Source organism: Siphateles boraxobius, unplaced genomic scaffold (genome assembly GCF_051911475.1).
Source record: "Siphateles boraxobius isolate OS27281-9 unplaced genomic scaffold, OSU_SipBor_1 130, whole genome shotgun sequence".
NCBI classification, from domain to species: domain Eukaryota; kingdom Metazoa; phylum Chordata; class Actinopteri; order Cypriniformes; family Leuciscidae; genus Siphateles; species Siphateles boraxobius.
The window spans coordinates 23,166,049-23,181,993 of record NW_027508734.1 but is presented as its reverse complement, the minus strand read 5'-3'; the positions used below and the strand labels follow the sequence as shown (position 1 = coordinate 23,181,993).

The window sequence follows — 15,945 nt, the reverse complement described above, 5'->3', positions numbered from 1 at the left end:
TTTCAATAATTCCCATGGATAAGACTCGATGGATGAATCAGTCTCTCTAAATCCCACCTTTCTGAGAGCCTGCTCTGATTGGCCAGAAGGCACTGTCTGTTGTGATTGATCTACCGCTTACAGCACCTATCGGAAACTACATGTCCATTACCATAACTGAACATCAGCTATGTCGGGGGGCTTCCTAAACTCAGCGATTTAACCTAAAGACAGTAACGATGACATTGATTTTACCATATTAATCAGAGTGCGAGTCCTATGATGAAACATTGGAAGAACTTATTCAACCCGAACCTCCATCGCAAGGACGACTTGAGCAGGACGTTTCTCAGTGATACACTACTCAGTTTGAGGTGCATTATGAGATGTTTCAACTGTAATTCCTCACCATCAGCATTAGCAAGAGTATGTCCATCAACAAACCGATGCGTATATTTTTAATTTGTTGTAGTGCACATGCGGGCACTACATCAATATCGGTGTATAGGCTATGTTCACCCGGCACTAACATGAATGAATGTAACAAACGTTTGTAAAACAAATCTTGCTCCATCCTTTATCTTTACTCAAAGTAGTAAGAACAACAGACAATCTGCATTAATAGACAAAGTGTTAGGTAATAGTGGCCCACAGCTGATAAGCATAAGTATTTCAGTAAGACAGAAATAACGTGAGTTAGCCTGTTAACTGGAAACTTGTACAATATAAAACACAAAACTAAGTATTTTGAACATCCGGTAGAAAATATATACATCAATAATTATTCACACTTACAGGTTGTGATTCTGAGGAGCAAGCTGGTCCAAACAAACTGGGTAGAGAGCAAAAGCAAGCGTTCCTCGTTGAACTTTTTACAGCCATCAGAGAAATGACGTTTCGCGGGCGGACAGCATACAACATAGGCGGGCATTATGCAAATGTATCTTCTAGTGATGTAGAACTGTAAAGCAGTAGGATTCGAATGAAAAACGACTCGATTTCGATTTTACGATATACTGCATGAAAGGGAATATTCGAAAAACCATAATAGGGGCACTTTAACAGAAATGTCCTTAACTGTGCTCAATCTGTGCTCTTAGATAGTGACCATTTTTTGCACTCAGAGTTCTCTATTCTGCCCTCAGGCTCTTGCTGCAGACTACCAAAGATGAAGAGCAATCAATACAAATATTAATTTGTCCCCAATCAGACATTTAAATATTCTGAATAGTAAACATTAGTATTTTAGATTTATATGTACTGTTGTAAGTAGGGATGGGCATGATTAATCGACGATCGATTATTGATCATTAAGAATTTCGTCGATCACGTTAATTTGTTATCGATTATCATTAAACTAATGCTGCTGCGTTGCGTAGTGTGAGTGGAAAGTGAACGTGTTCCTCCCTGGGCTGGTCAAGTTAGCGTGGAGGTACCTGTGCATCCCGGCAACGTCAGTCCCCTCAGAGCGGGTGTTTTCAGCGGCTGGACTGAAGCCTTGTTAACACTCGACGCGTCCGCTCGAGCGCGAAGGTGAGCGCGGCAAAAATGACGTCATTGCGGTATTCGGTGTTTCACAGGCGAGCGCGTCGAGTATAAACGCCTCGTCTGTTTGGGGAGGTGCGCGCGCAGTCTGTGGAGACTCGCGCTGCAGAGCCAGGCGAAGGTGTAAACGAGGCTTGACGGTCAGGTTGCGGTCGCGTCTGACCTCAGATCATGTCATCAACATGCTTATCTTTCTCAACAAAAATCAGTAGACTGGTGTAGAAGTTGTATGTGAGTTACTAGTTATTTTTTATGAGGCTTTGTTAAGTAGCCTAGCCGAATTGATTGTTACAGTAGGTAGGCTAATCTCTCTCACCCTCTTTCTCGACTCCGTTCTTGGATAGTTCTGAGTTACATTTTGACAAAACCTGTCAGATCTAAGTATTATTATGTTTTTGGTTAAGTTATTGTTTAACATGATTTTTTTTATTATTTATTATTTTGGAACAAACGAAGGTCTCTGTTTAAGAACGCCAACTCGCAGCTGCAGGTTCCGTTGCTTCCGAGCACCGCAGCACATATATCTTCAAGTTTAGCCTAACCGAACGTCCAGTTTTACTGCCACAAGTTGATCATCTTGTAATAAAGATCTAATCGAGGAAAAACGCACTGTATTTTTGTATTTTCATTGCATTTTTAATTTATAAAAAGTATATAATATAAAAATAAATAATGAATTTGATTATAAAAATATGAATGACTAATCGATAGTCGATCGTTAATTCTCCCGACGATCGACTAAGAAAATTTAATCGAATGCCCATCCCTAGTTGTAAGTTCTTATTTGTTTTGTTTTATATTGTGGTGTGTATTTTATGTCTACTACGCTGCATCCAAATTGCCCACAAGGGATCTTAATAAAGTTGAATTGAACTGAACTTGACTGAAATCATTAGAGGTTCCCCTAAAAATATTTAGTTGGTTTACTAAATAGTAGGTTATCATAACGCAGCCTTTCTGATAAGCAGTTAACAACAAAAACGATAATCTGTTAGAAGCATAGAACAGCCTTTGAAGCATCAACTAAAAAGAATTCGGTTATATTTAGCTCGTGTAAATAGAATCATGCAGATATTGTTTTTTTCCACAATATTTTGCATTCATAAATAACAACTCTTTACCCACCTAACAAATGCAGATTGTACAGTATCTACCTATGGGTGGGAGGAAAATTTACCTAAGAATAACCTTGCAAAGTTTAGCTACATATTATAATATATACTATATTACTGCAATTAGTGTAATATGTACAAACATGTAAATGCTTGGTGACAGATTTAGGGTCAACCATGGTTCTTAAAATATAAATTCATTAACCTGTGAATACTTTGTGCTATAATGTACAAACAAATTTTAAAAAGACAGATGCTATTAATTTATGAAAAATGTAGATTGTTTTAAATTAAAAAATTTAGTATTGTCTATCTTGGTATCATTATTGAACATAACATCTGCTGCAAAGTTTCTGAGGAAGTATTGCTACTTGTCAATCTAGTTTATCCACTTGTAGATTGTAAAAACTCGATAGAAAACTAATTGGCAGTGAGTTCACTTCAAACTAACTGGATATAGATATACTGAATGGTTGGTTAAAATGTCTTGCAAATTTTGACACATCAATTTGATAGTTTCTGCTGCATGATTCAATCAGTGCAGTCCACTTTCTGTTTGACAAGTTTAGAATCTCACTTTGTTTAAATAACCTCTCCCTTTCACTGGAGTGTACTGATGTCCTTGCTGGGATTGGGAAAAGAAAGTGTTAGAAAGTGATTAAGAACATTATAAATACATACACTGCAAAATTACCAACTTGAGATACAATTGGTCCACTAACATTTATATGCTCAGCAAACACTTGACTCAACAGTAAGGACCAAGGCCAGAGAAAAAGAGTTTATGGTCAGTTGTCAAATTCTAGTAGGGCTAGTGTTGTATTGTCACAGATGTTCACTGATCATTTTTTTATGTCTTCTAAACCTTTTCTCTGCCTTTCTGTGATGTACTGTACTTTGTTGTTGCAAATTCTGCAAAAAAAGCGACCAAAATCAACCCTGTGAAGTTTCTTTGAAAGCTGTAAATGAAATAAAAATGTAAATTATGTCATAATTTACTCATCCTCATGTCATTCCAAACCTGTATTCCGTATTTGGTTCCCATTGACTTAAGGGGAAAAGAAACGGGTTGGTTACCAGCATTCTTCAAACTATCTTATTTCATATTCCATGGAAGAAAGAAAGAAATGCAGCTTTAGAACAACATGATAGTGAGTAAATGATGACAGAGATTTAATTTTGGTGTGAAATATCCCTTTAAAGTAACGAGTAAAAACCAAATGTAATGTTCAAATATATGTTTTTCTAACATATTTATAATGTTACTAAAAATAACATTTATCTGTGACTGGGCAGCAGAAATCCTTATTGTTGAGTCCCGAAGTGCAAACAACAAAGAAAGGCAACTGATGACTTACAGCAGCAACAAAACAGAGAACAACATCATTAGTTTGAGCCCATTCTAATTTAAAGGCAGCTTTGTGAGTATTTGTTGGGATTCACAAAAACAACAAAAAGTTAATGGATAGGTTTGACTTATAACCCTGTAAAGATTATTAGATACTAGTCTAAATATTCAGTCGCAAGCGTGGGCAACACGAAAAGCATGTTTACATTACAAACACATATTGAACACCCATGCACTCAAATACACATTTTGCACCGCTACAAGTTGACAATACTATCAGCCACCAACAAACATGTCCCTCTGAAATACATTTAAATGTGTCAAAACGGGTCTTTCACCTATTCGTGAACAACAAACAGACTTAGAGAGCGTTATCAGGAAGTGGGAGAGGTGTTCTGGGCCATGCACACAGTGGTTGGAACACCACGATTCATGACACACACAGATTCTGCCGGCGGTTTGTGCCGGCCCTGCCGGGAAGCCTCTACAGACATGAAAAAGAAGAGAGACAACAGACGAGTTATTACCCAGACACCTAGAAAACAAAGACGGGTGGAGAGGGTGCGGGATAACTTGCGAGCCAGCGCAGAGGAGAGATGGAAAGGGTCAGGAGAAGTAGGAAGAAGGGATGAAAGGAGAGCAGAAAGGGACGTTAATGCGGTCTGCTAGCAGGCACGTTCAGCAGGCGTAAGGCAGGCTTTAGCATCATACCTCATTGAGCAGAGTGTTGACACCACTTGTTCAAAACTTCAGCTTGTTCACAGCATGCAGGTGTTTCACTGTTTCCTTCAAATGTTAGTGGTTTAATTCATCAGCATGCTCATCAGTGCAGTCTGCCATGCTGCTCCACTTGGAAACCCTATTTAACTTGCATCAAATAACTTCCAATCCAGCTCTTTGTGCCTGTCAACTTCAGGTCAAAGGGAGTATTGGTACATCATCCAATGAAAGAAACATTTCACTGCAATCAATGAAAGAAAAACCCCAAGCACTCTAACAAGTTTCATACAAAATTTATTTCATGCTATGATTGTAGTCATGTTTTTCTGTTTTTCTATGCAGTTATTGTTGCATAACATAGTGCATGCATTTGTTTTCCCCCAAAGTTCTCAATTGCATACAATTCTCTTATAATGTAAATATACATCTGTCTTTTTTGCTTTTCTTTGTGTTTTAGTACCTAAAAGTAATGAGAGAAAATGTAAAACATCTCGACAGGATGCCGTTTTTCTTATTTTTGATGTTTTTTCTCCAAAAATAACACTGTCAAAAATCTGCACTTGATATGTGAAATAAACATTTGCGTACGACAGTTTTCCACAGGATCTATTCACTGATAATTATGACATGAAACAGAAAAATAACTCATTTTGCTCAGTTTTTGTTTTTTCTCTATAAGATCCAGATTCACAAGCATGCCAGACAGAAACAATGTTGAATAGTGGAATTTACAATCGATCTCATGGCAGTAACCACTAGCATCTCATTCAGAATGTGAGGTCAATGTGACCAGAGCTGAGTCATGTGGTTAGCAACAAAGACAGAATAACATGAAAGAAATCTGATGCTGAAATAAAGAACATGGTCTCTGAAAATCTCATTATCCATGGCTTGGCTACATGTCAATTTTGCAAAAGTCAAGAACTCTTGAAAGAAAATATTTGTTTTATACAGATATTCATAACAGATATAGATTATTTTCCTCTTTTTTTAATGTAACACCATGCAGCTCATGCTAAAATGAACAGGTAAGAGTCCACTAAATCTGTCACTGCAGGTACTATCATTAGTATTATGATTATAAACTCATTTTGCTGGCTTTAAAGCCATCCATTCATGTCACTCTGCAGTTGATGGTCCTTAAGGTCTTCCTTATAAAAGTCCTGGTCCATGAGATCCCTCACACTGTCGGAATCAAAAACGTTTGCCACTGCGTCGACTGGCAACATCCTCTATTGTGCTCTTTTTACCTCTACATACACATCCCTCCTTTGGATTCCAGCCTGAAATCCCTCTGGCCATTGTGGAGTCCAGCAAGGCTGGAGAAGGTTTTGAGATGCTCCTGCCTTCTCAGGTCACTTTAAGCACCTCTGACTGCATATACTTAACTAGGGCAGTGTCCTCTTTGCATGGATCTGCAGTAGAAAATACAGGGGAGGATGGGATTGCTCAGGGTCATCCAGCCATTGGGCCTTGTTTTCATTCAGCTCACAGAATGAAGAAATGGGCTGAGAAAATAAGACTTCCTTTTTTTCTGTATGGTAAAAACATTCATTTGGGTTGCTTTTACAATCCAGGGCTAAAAAGTTTGGAGAAAGAGAGATGGACAGAAATGCAAAGGGAAAATGAAAGAATTGCAAAGGAAGTAGAGACATTTGCCGTTGACAGCGGAGGAGAGAAAAGGAGAGTCCTGATACCTCCTACCTGGGGTCTCATTAAAGAGGTGATAAAGAAATAAGGGAGCAAGACTCCAGAGCAAAGGGGAAGTATAGTAAAAATAAAATGGGGAAACTAAACAAAAAAGAAACCGATAAGAGGATAGATTGTTTAGTCTTCCAGATGTCAGAAAGGTTTTATGCAAGAATATACTCTGACGGGAGAGGATTTAAATATTCGTTGTAAATCTAAAAAAAATCATGATTTATATCATTTGATGGGAGGTTCCCTTTCAAGGGAACTCGAGCTGCGTTGAGACGCGGTGGGAACGCTCTGCGTGATTGCGTCGTGAAGCACGTGTATAATCAGTCCAATGGAAGAGCTAGACGTCATAGGCGGGTGACGTCATAGACCAGGAAGCTATAAAGCACACCTGAAAACAGACCGCGACAGCTTCTGCGCCTTCAGCAAGCGATCTGTGTATTCTGTCCTAGTCATATTTATTGTTGTCTGTCAAGTTGCAATATATATATATATATATATATATATATATATATATATATATATATCATGGCAAAAGAGAGCAAGCAGCTTTGTGTTGTTCCCTGCCCACGTTATATCACGGGTGGGGACACACACATCAGCTTTTTGTTACTATTTGGGAGTGGAGCATGCCACAGTCAGTTCTCGAGGGGGCTGACTGTGAGCATTGCGAGAAGCTGTCCGTGAGGACGCTCCGCTCCCGCCGGGCGTTCTTCGAGGAGGACGGTTCGGTTTGCGCTCCCCGCGCGGGTCCCGCTGTTGCCGATGCACGGCGGCGACTCGCATTTTGGGGTTCGCAAACGGATCTGACAGCGGGGGTTGGGACGGGCTCCGCCCTATCTCAGCTTTAACCTGTCAGATCCAGTGCTGGCGATTTCCAGTTCCGAGGAATTGGTATCGTACAAAAAGAGAACAAAACAAATAAAGATATTAAGAAAAGGCAGATGTTTGAGTTTTCAATAAATGAATAAATAAGTCAGCTCATTACTCTGTTGAATAAAGAGGAGCTTTAAAAGGAGGTTTATCTAGTGCTGTTGCCAGTTAAATATTTTCTGGCCAGCTGAACATTATGAGAGTGAAAATAAAAAGAGTTTATTAGATGAAATATTTCTAAAAACAGAAAAAACTCTGTTCTCGACACCACACGGTGTCGAGATCGTGGAATAAGCCGGTTTCTATTTTATGTGTTTAATGCCCAAACGTCTAACTATAGTAATGCTATGGGTATTAAGTATCATGGTATGACAGTGCCTCGGGTTAAAGAGACGCTTGCTAGCTTTCTCTCTTTCAAGTCGGCGTCATCATTTTTAACCCCGACGTTACCCACCAGCCATCTTAAATAAAAATAAAAAAATTTATTTGGCAGCGCTGGTAGGTAAATTATAAAGACTTGAATGAATGTGAGGTTGCAGCACTGACGCTATTCGAGAATTGCGTCGTGCAAAAACAGATAAACTATACTGGGGAGGGACGGTTTCGAGAAATCGTTTCTCCTCTGGGGGGGCGACTCTCTGGGGAGGGCGTTCCAGAGGTTTCTTCCTCACCAATCTAATGTTCCTGAGACTGCTGGGCGGAGCAGTCTCGGTCTACTAAGCTCCTCGCAGCACAGTGTGCAAAACGAGCATCGTCATTTGGGCTCCTCCACAATCGAGAAGGACTTGGGTGGCGGTAGCAGTCTAGCTAGTTAGAGATATGCAAGATCTGAGGACTATTTTATCTCTAAAAAAGCTTGGAAAATAGGAAGCCCTGACGCCAAGGCTATCAGGCTTCTAAAGGGTGGTCCCCTCCGGGGTAGGGATGGATTTGAGAAATTGTTTCTCCTCGGCGCCCTCTGGGGTGCGACTCTCTGAGGAGCGTCGCAGCGCTGCCAGTTCGGTTTTCCTGCCGGTTCGCCGTTCAGGGCACCAAGATGTCAGTGTCCCCAAACGATCCTCCGAGGGGGGTCGTAGAGCAGTCAGTTCGGTTTCCCTGCCGGTTCGCCGTTTCAGGGTGCCGAGGTGCCTGCTTTTTCCAATGATCCTCCGAGGAGGGTCGTAGGAACTAAGTTATTTAGAGGTAGGCAAGATCTGAGGACTGTTGTCATCTCTAATAAAGCTTTGACAGGAAGTCCTGTCGAGAAAAAAAACAAACAAAAAAAACGAGGCTACCAGGCTTCTGAGGGCTCCTCCGGGGCAGCGACGGTTTTGAGAAATCATTTCTCCTCGGCGCCCTCCGGGGTAAAACTCTCTGAGGAGGGTCGCAGCGCTGCCAGTTCGGTTGTTCCCTGCCGGTTCGCCGTTCAGGGCACCGAGGTGTCAGCGTCCCCATACGGTCCTCCGAGGAGGGTCATAGAACCGTCAGTCCGGTTGTTCCCTGCCGGTTCGCCGCTTCAGGGCACCATAGTGACTGTTCAACCAAATCCAGAGGCCAGTCTTGAGAGATTGGTTCCCCTAGTAGAATTTCTGGCAGCGTGGAAACTACTGCCACATATTTCTCGGTGGGTCCTGCACACTATAGAAAAGGGTTCAGAATTCGTTTCTTGTCCACCCAGATTTCTAGGGGTCCTCCCCACTGTGGTGGACCCCGAGCAGGCTTTGGTTATGGAGCAGGAAGTACTGACACTTCTGCAAAAGGAGCTGTAGAAATTGTTCCTCCTCCCGGCAGACAGTCAGGGTTTTACTGCCATTAATTCATTGTTCCGAAAGAGAATGAGGGCTTGCGTCCTACTCTAGACCTGCGTCAATTAAACAGCAGGTTTCAGAATCTTAAGTTCAAAGTATGCTTACGCTAAATATGATTGTGTCACAGACTCAGTCCGAGGACTGGTTTGTCACAATAGACTTAAAGGACGCTTACTTATCTATCCATCCTCATCACAGGAGGTTCCTGAGGTTTGCTTTCAGTGGCGAAGCATACCAGTATCGGGTTCTTCCATTCGGCCTAGGTTATCACCCCGCACCTTTTGAAATATGCGTGGATGCAGCTCTGGCTCCTCTGAGATTCCAGGGCATTCGCATATTAAATTATATCGACGATTGGTTGATTTTAGCTCAGTCCGAGCTTTTGGCAGTTCAACATCGAGATGTCATTCTGTCCCACATAAGGAGGTTGGGGTTGCGGCTCAACACCAAAAAGAGTGTACTCCTCCCAGCTCAGAGGACCACTTTTCTAGGTGTATTATGGGATTCGACAACAATGCAAGCTCGTCTGTCTCCTGCACGTATTTCTGCGATTCTCACAGCCGTAAAGAATGTAAAACTAGGTCAGTCACTCACTGCAAAACAGTCTCTGAGACTGTTGGGGCTCATGGTAGTTGCGTCCAACGTAGTTACTTTTGGCCTCTGTACATGAGACCCCTGCAAGGGTGGCTCGGGACCAAGGGGTTTTCTCTGAGGGGAAATCTGTTTTCGCATGATCGAGGTCGCGCGGCTATGCCTTCGTGCCTCGGTCATGTCGAAGAAACCTTGGTTCCTCGCCCAGGGCCCAGTGCTGGGGGCTTCTTGTCGACGTGTCACGCTATCGACGGATGCTTCCCTCACAGGATGGGGGGCGGTCATGAGTCGTCGCTCGGTGAAAGGTCTTTGGTTGGGGCTCATGAAAGTTGTGTCCAACCTACTTACTTTTGGCCTTCTGTACATGAGACCCCTGCAGTGGTGGCTCAGGACCAAGGGGTTTTCTCCGAGGGGAAATCCGTTTTCGCATGATCAAGTTCACGCGGCTATGCCTTCGTGCCTCGGTCATGTGGAAGAACCTTGGTTCCTCGCCCAGGCCCAGTGTTGGGGGCTTCTTTTCGACGCATATTGCTATCGACGGATGCTTCCCTCACAAGTCGGGGCCAATCATGAGTGGTTGCTCGGCGAAGGGTCCGGACAACACACTGATGGTCTCGTGTATCAGAGCAGATATCCTGTTGAGGCAGGGGCTGTGGCCCGGGGAATGGAGACTTCACCCCGAGGTGGTGGAGGTTCTTAGGGAAAACTTCGGTCAAACTACAAGTCGACCTTTCGCATCGCTTGTACAATGCATTGCCCTTGTGGTTCTCCCTCACGCATCCAGCTCCGCTTGGACTGGATGTGATGTAATAGGTGTGGTTGCCGCTACACCTATACGCTTTTCCCGATATCTTTGCTCCTGGGAGCTCTGGAGTTGTGGATACTGTCGGCTCGGCCTCTGAGGGGGCCCAGCTCATAGATTCAGGTCTCTCGACCAAGGTCGTGGAGACCATACTCCAGTGTAGAGCTCCCTCCACGAGAAGACTAAATATGCTGTTCTCTGCCTGGTGCAGAGAACGCCTTCTGAATCTTGTTTCTGCCCTGTTGGTACAGTACTTGATTTCTGTAATGAATGTTTCTTTGCTGGGTTATCTCTGAGGAGAGATCCTTAATTTCGTCTTCTCCATGGTACATGAGGCTGAGGCCTGCACGTACTTGGATTTGCACCTGGTTTGGTGGTAGTATTTCTTCACCCCAGGTGAGGTTGTATTTCTAGGTCCCTACTAAATGTGCAGGTCATTTGTGCTCCAGGCCTTCTGTCCTCTACCTTTAATACCCCAGATCAGGAAAAACTTAATCTGTTATGCCCTGTCCGGGCTTTGGATGCGTATGTCCACAGAGCTGCTCAGTGGCATATATCAGAATAACTATTTGTCTGCTTCGGGTAACCTAAGATAGGTTGCCCTGCATCTAAACAGATAATGAGCAAGTGGGTACTTGAAGCTATCTCACTTGCTTATGAAGCGGCCGGACAGCCTTCACCTATGGCTATTCAGGCCCATTCTACAGGAGTATGGCTGCCTCTAGGCTTTAATTTCGGGTGTTCCTCTTCAGGACATTTGTAATGCGGCAGGCTGGTCCTCACCACATACATTGTCAGATTTTATGACTTACACCTCTCCACTCCTGGGGCTAGGTTGCTTGCTTCTTAGTGTGCGCAAGGACTTCACACAGAACAGGCATTTGTCTTTATGGCGTAGTGGGTATGGGGTTCCCACCGTGTCTCAACGCAGCTAGAGTTCCCTTGAAAGGGAACGTCTCAGGTTACGTATGTAACCCTGGTTCCCTGAGAGGGAACGAGACGCTGCGTTTTCCTGCCATACTTCCTGCATGCCCTGATCGACTTGCTTCAGGCTTTTTCAGAAGCTGTCGCGGTCTGTTTTCAGGTGTGATTTATAGCTTCCTGGTCTATGACGTCACCCGCCTATGACGTCTAGCTCTTCCACTGGACTTATTATACACGTGCTTCACGACGCAATCACGCAGAGCGTACCCACCGCGTCTCAACGCAGCGTCTCGTTCCCTCTCAGGGAACCAGGGTTACATACGTATAAATATTCTTATAAATAAAGAAAGGTTTACCTTCCTCATCCCAGTTATTTTATTATGTCTAATAAACACTCGTAAGTAGGGAATCCTTAAAAATTTCCCTGAGATCTCTTGGAAGTTTTCTTTCTCTGATGGCTTTGTGTGAGTCAAGATTCTGTATGTTTAAAGACAAGAAACAAGCAAAGCGGACAGAAGAGGAGAGGAGGAGACAGCTCCAGAAGACAAGGACCAGAGAACAAGACAATCCAGAAAAAGGCAAACGCAGCAGAGAACAGAAGGCAGCAGAGCAGGAAGAAGACCCAGGGAGACAACTCTAACTATACCACTGCTCCATTTCTCAGAGAATGGAGGGGATTGGAGAATGGGACCTCCGCAGGAGAACAGGTGGGCCGCAGGACCGGGTGGACATCGATACTACCTCGGCCAGTGTTCGGGCCTTGCTGGTTATGGTGCCCAGGCTTCGGGACTTTTGATAACCTTGGTTTAGTGGAGAGAAATGTGCACATGGCAGTTGCTGAGACTCAAAGGTTTCGTCTTGACATCTGTCAGTTTGCTCCACACAATGTTTGCTGCTATGGGTCAGGTTTAAAGGGTTGAAGATTGCATGCAATCTCTGCGTGAGGGCATGCACAAAGATCGGTTGGTAAGTCTGGCATTAGAGTGAGCAAAGAAGGCTGTGGATTGCAAGGCTAAAGTTGTTAGTAGAATCTAGTATTATTAACTCATAAATTTGAAATTAAGGCAACTGAGAATCCAGTCTATTGATTTGTCAGGGTCAGACCCACAGTTTCAGGCACTTTTCCATAGTTTAAATTATATAATTTTGAGTAATTTTGACCGAAAACATTTTGAGTATATGCACAATGAAAAAGGAAAGTATCTGCTTTCAAATGCTATAATTATAATTATTTAAATGGTGGCTGTCATGAAAACCTGTTTCTTTTCAAACTTTTTTTTTCTCCAGAATTAGAACATAAATTAAACAATTAAGACATCAGTAACATAAAAGCATTTATAATACATTGAATATTTTTAATATATTTATGATTTAAACAAATTTTTTTTCTAGCAAGCTACAGACCATGAATGAATTACCTGAGGAAACTGTATCATCTGGTGACATAAGTAGTTTTGTTGACATCTTAAAACATTTATTGGGCGATCACTTGAAAGATGATGCTGATAAATTGTACTGTATCAAACCCTCTCTGATGTTCATTAATTTTTGCTTATTATTTGTGCTACAACTAGTAGTAAAAAATAAATGATCAGTTTATGTGCATTCTGTAATTGTTTGAAATTTGTATTAAAATGTACATAATTTGAAAGCAGAAGCTTTTTTATTAAAAATAAAGTATTGTTTTGCTTATTACATTTCTCCACTAACGGCTCATTGCGACTTTTGACTCAAAATGAAAGAGGGTGTCACACGTCAGTAGTGTATATTACATCTCCTCATATTATTTGCCTTTGTGCAAAACCAAGTCTTCACTTTCTCATCCAATACCATACAGGCATCAGGACAGATTTGCGGCAAGGACCGTAGCACTGTCCCAACACATGCACAACATAATGCTACAGAAAAAAACAGAACTCTGAAAAAGCACTACATGCACACACACATCTCTAAAAACACTCACAAACATATATAAAACACAAAGACAAATAAACATGTTTGTTGGGAACAGTGTGTGTAGTTTTGCTTGGTGATGATCTTGTGGTGCTTTTGGCAGTAGGTAAGATCTGGAGTCAAACAGAGCATGCTCACACAGAGCAACATGTCATAAGACACAGACAGACAGCGTTACTAGTTAGAAAATTATCACATGAAAAATTGGTGGCCAGTAGCAGGAAATTCTTTTGAATATGATCAGAAATCGCAGGTTTATGTTGTCGTTGTAAGTGGTGTAATTGTTGTGAAAAGTTCGCTCTGTATGCAATCTGAAGTCTATGTATAGAACAGTGGTGTCAGACTATATGAAAACGTGTTGGTCTTAATATCACTACATTATGATATTAATTTACAGCCTGTTAAAGTTAATTGACAGCCTGTGAAGCTACATAGCATGTAGGGGCCTTTTATTTATCTAAGGCTGCTGTGTGCGGTTTGAATGCTATTGTGTAAGACAGCGAAACATGGATGGATATCAGGTGGTGACCCTGGCATGGCCGTCTTCTGGGCTGTGCGCCCAGCCTAGCTGCAGCAGTGGGTAACCCTGTGTGCCATGCGTCGGGCCGGCCGGCTCCGCCCCTGACCTCCCTGAGAACATTCCGGCTATGAGCCAATCGGGTAGCATAAGGAAGACGGGAGAGAGGGAGAGATGGAAGGAGGTACAAACATAGAGACAGACCACAGGCATGTACAGTGGTGGAAGAAACAAGTAAAAAAACAAACAAACAACAAAGAAAAACAGAAAAAAGGGAATATTAAGGTTGGCCCCAGAAGGCACTTGTATGTGTGTTAATATGAGTTAGACGTAATGCAGCGTGGTGTGAAAAAAAAACTTATTTACATTATCTTAAAAGAAGATTGAAGAAATGTGGCTTGTGGAAGGATCTGAACGTGCAGGGAAGGTACTCTTTTGGAAACTCCTTGTCTCATCTTATTTACATTTGAAAAATCTTGATAGTAGTATTTGAAATATAATAAAATAACAAATGAAAGTGAAACTTTAAAGGGGACCTATTATTCCCCCTTTTACAAGATGTAAAAAAGTCTCTGATGTCCCCAGAATGTGTATGTGAAATTTTAGCTCAACACACCCTAAAGATAATTTTTTATAGCATGTTAAAATTGCCACTTTTGTGTGTGTTCCTTTAAATGCAAATGAGCTGGTGCTTTCAGACCCTTTTCTAGAAGAGGGTGGAGCTTCAAGAGCTCTTGCGACAACAAAACAGGACAATCTCACACACTAACAATGTCAGAAACGGTCAGTAGCGGTGTTCAGCCTTATACAATGATGCATACAGAGCCAAAGAATATATGCTGCATGGAGATAGAACAGGTATAGTTTAGTTTAATTATGGTTATAACTTATGTTGTCATCTTGCTTTTATCCACTATTAGTACAAGCCTGTTGTAGCGGACCTCGTCCGAATAATTTTTTTAAAGGTGCAATGTGTAAAAATTTTGAGTATCTATTAACAGAAATGCAATATGACATCCATAACTATGTTTCCAGTGGTGTATAAAGAACTTACTTAATAAACCGTAATGTTTTTATTACCTTAGAATGAGAACATAATATCTACATAACCGCGGGCACCCCCTTCTATGAAGGTCGACATATTGTGACCTCATGTTTCTACCGTAGCCGACAGCGAACAAACAGCGCTACAGAGCGCGTTTCGTCACTACCTTGAAACAGAAATGGGCAGTATTTCAATTAAATGTATTTTAAATACGTATCTAATTACTTTAGTGTATTTTGTAATTTGTATTTTGCTGGTGTGGAAAAAATAAAAACAAAATATTTTGAGGGAGTGTATCTAGAGTTTTTCAAATACTCAAATACTTAAGAAAAATCACCATAGTAAATGATTTTGCCATATTTTCTATCTGTGGTTGCCAATGTCCAGGTTAGATGCACGAAAATCACGTGACACCCTGTAGACCGGGCTCCCTCCAAGAAGTGAATGAGTTTTGAACTCTTAAAAACGGAATTAAGGTAAATTGTTTTGTGAAAAATATACAGTCTACACACACACATAATGCACACTGAACGGCATTAAAGAGAAAATATTTGTGCCTTATGAGATCAATGCACTGTGTTGTCATTAATAAAATGACATCATAACGTTAGGCCCTACCTATTATGAAACAGCGCGTCTGTCAGTCCACTGAAATCTCCATGCTAAGCAAGCGTTCACAATATAACATCCATCTGCAGTTTTTACACGTTTGTAAACGTATTACATATGAGAAACATTGATATTGATTTTGTATAAAATAATCAGCAATCCTATTGTTCCCTTACGAAGGGAACTCAACGATGCGTCCATCGACGCCATGGGAACGCCCCCAGCGTGACTGCGTCTGAAGCATCTATGTCAACTAGTCCAATGGAAAGAATGAGCGTCACGGGCGGGTGACGTCATGACCAGGATATGATAAAAGCACATCCGGTGCAAACCGGCATCAGCTTCTGTTGCCTCAGCAAGCGATCTGTGTCAAACTGTCTGTTATATTTACTGTTGTCTGTCTGATATATATATATTTATGGAAACTAAACAATTGCACAAC

At 41.8% G+C, this 15,945-nt stretch overlaps 1 protein-coding gene across 3 annotated transcripts in view; it reads right to left on the bottom strand.

The window, feature by feature from the left end:
• Positions 1 to 4,978: 4,978 nt before the first annotated feature.
• kcnc1a (potassium voltage-gated channel, Shaw-related subfamily, member 1a) overlaps positions 4,979 to 15,945 on the bottom strand; it is an 80,330-nt gene continuing 69,363 nt past the window's right edge. Inside the window, exon 4 of one of the 3 annotated variants that reach the window (XM_077228702.1) lies at positions 4,979 to 6,119. In XM_077228702.1, coding sequence (XP_077084817.1) covers positions 6,055 to 6,119 — 65 coding nt within the window. In that variant the 3' untranslated portion in view covers positions 4,979 to 6,054. Of the gene's footprint in view, positions 6,120 to 11,650; positions 12,180 to 12,668; positions 13,978 to 15,945 lie in introns of those variants that run through there. The other 2 variants (XM_077228700.1, XM_077228701.1) reach the window with 2 other exon arrangements.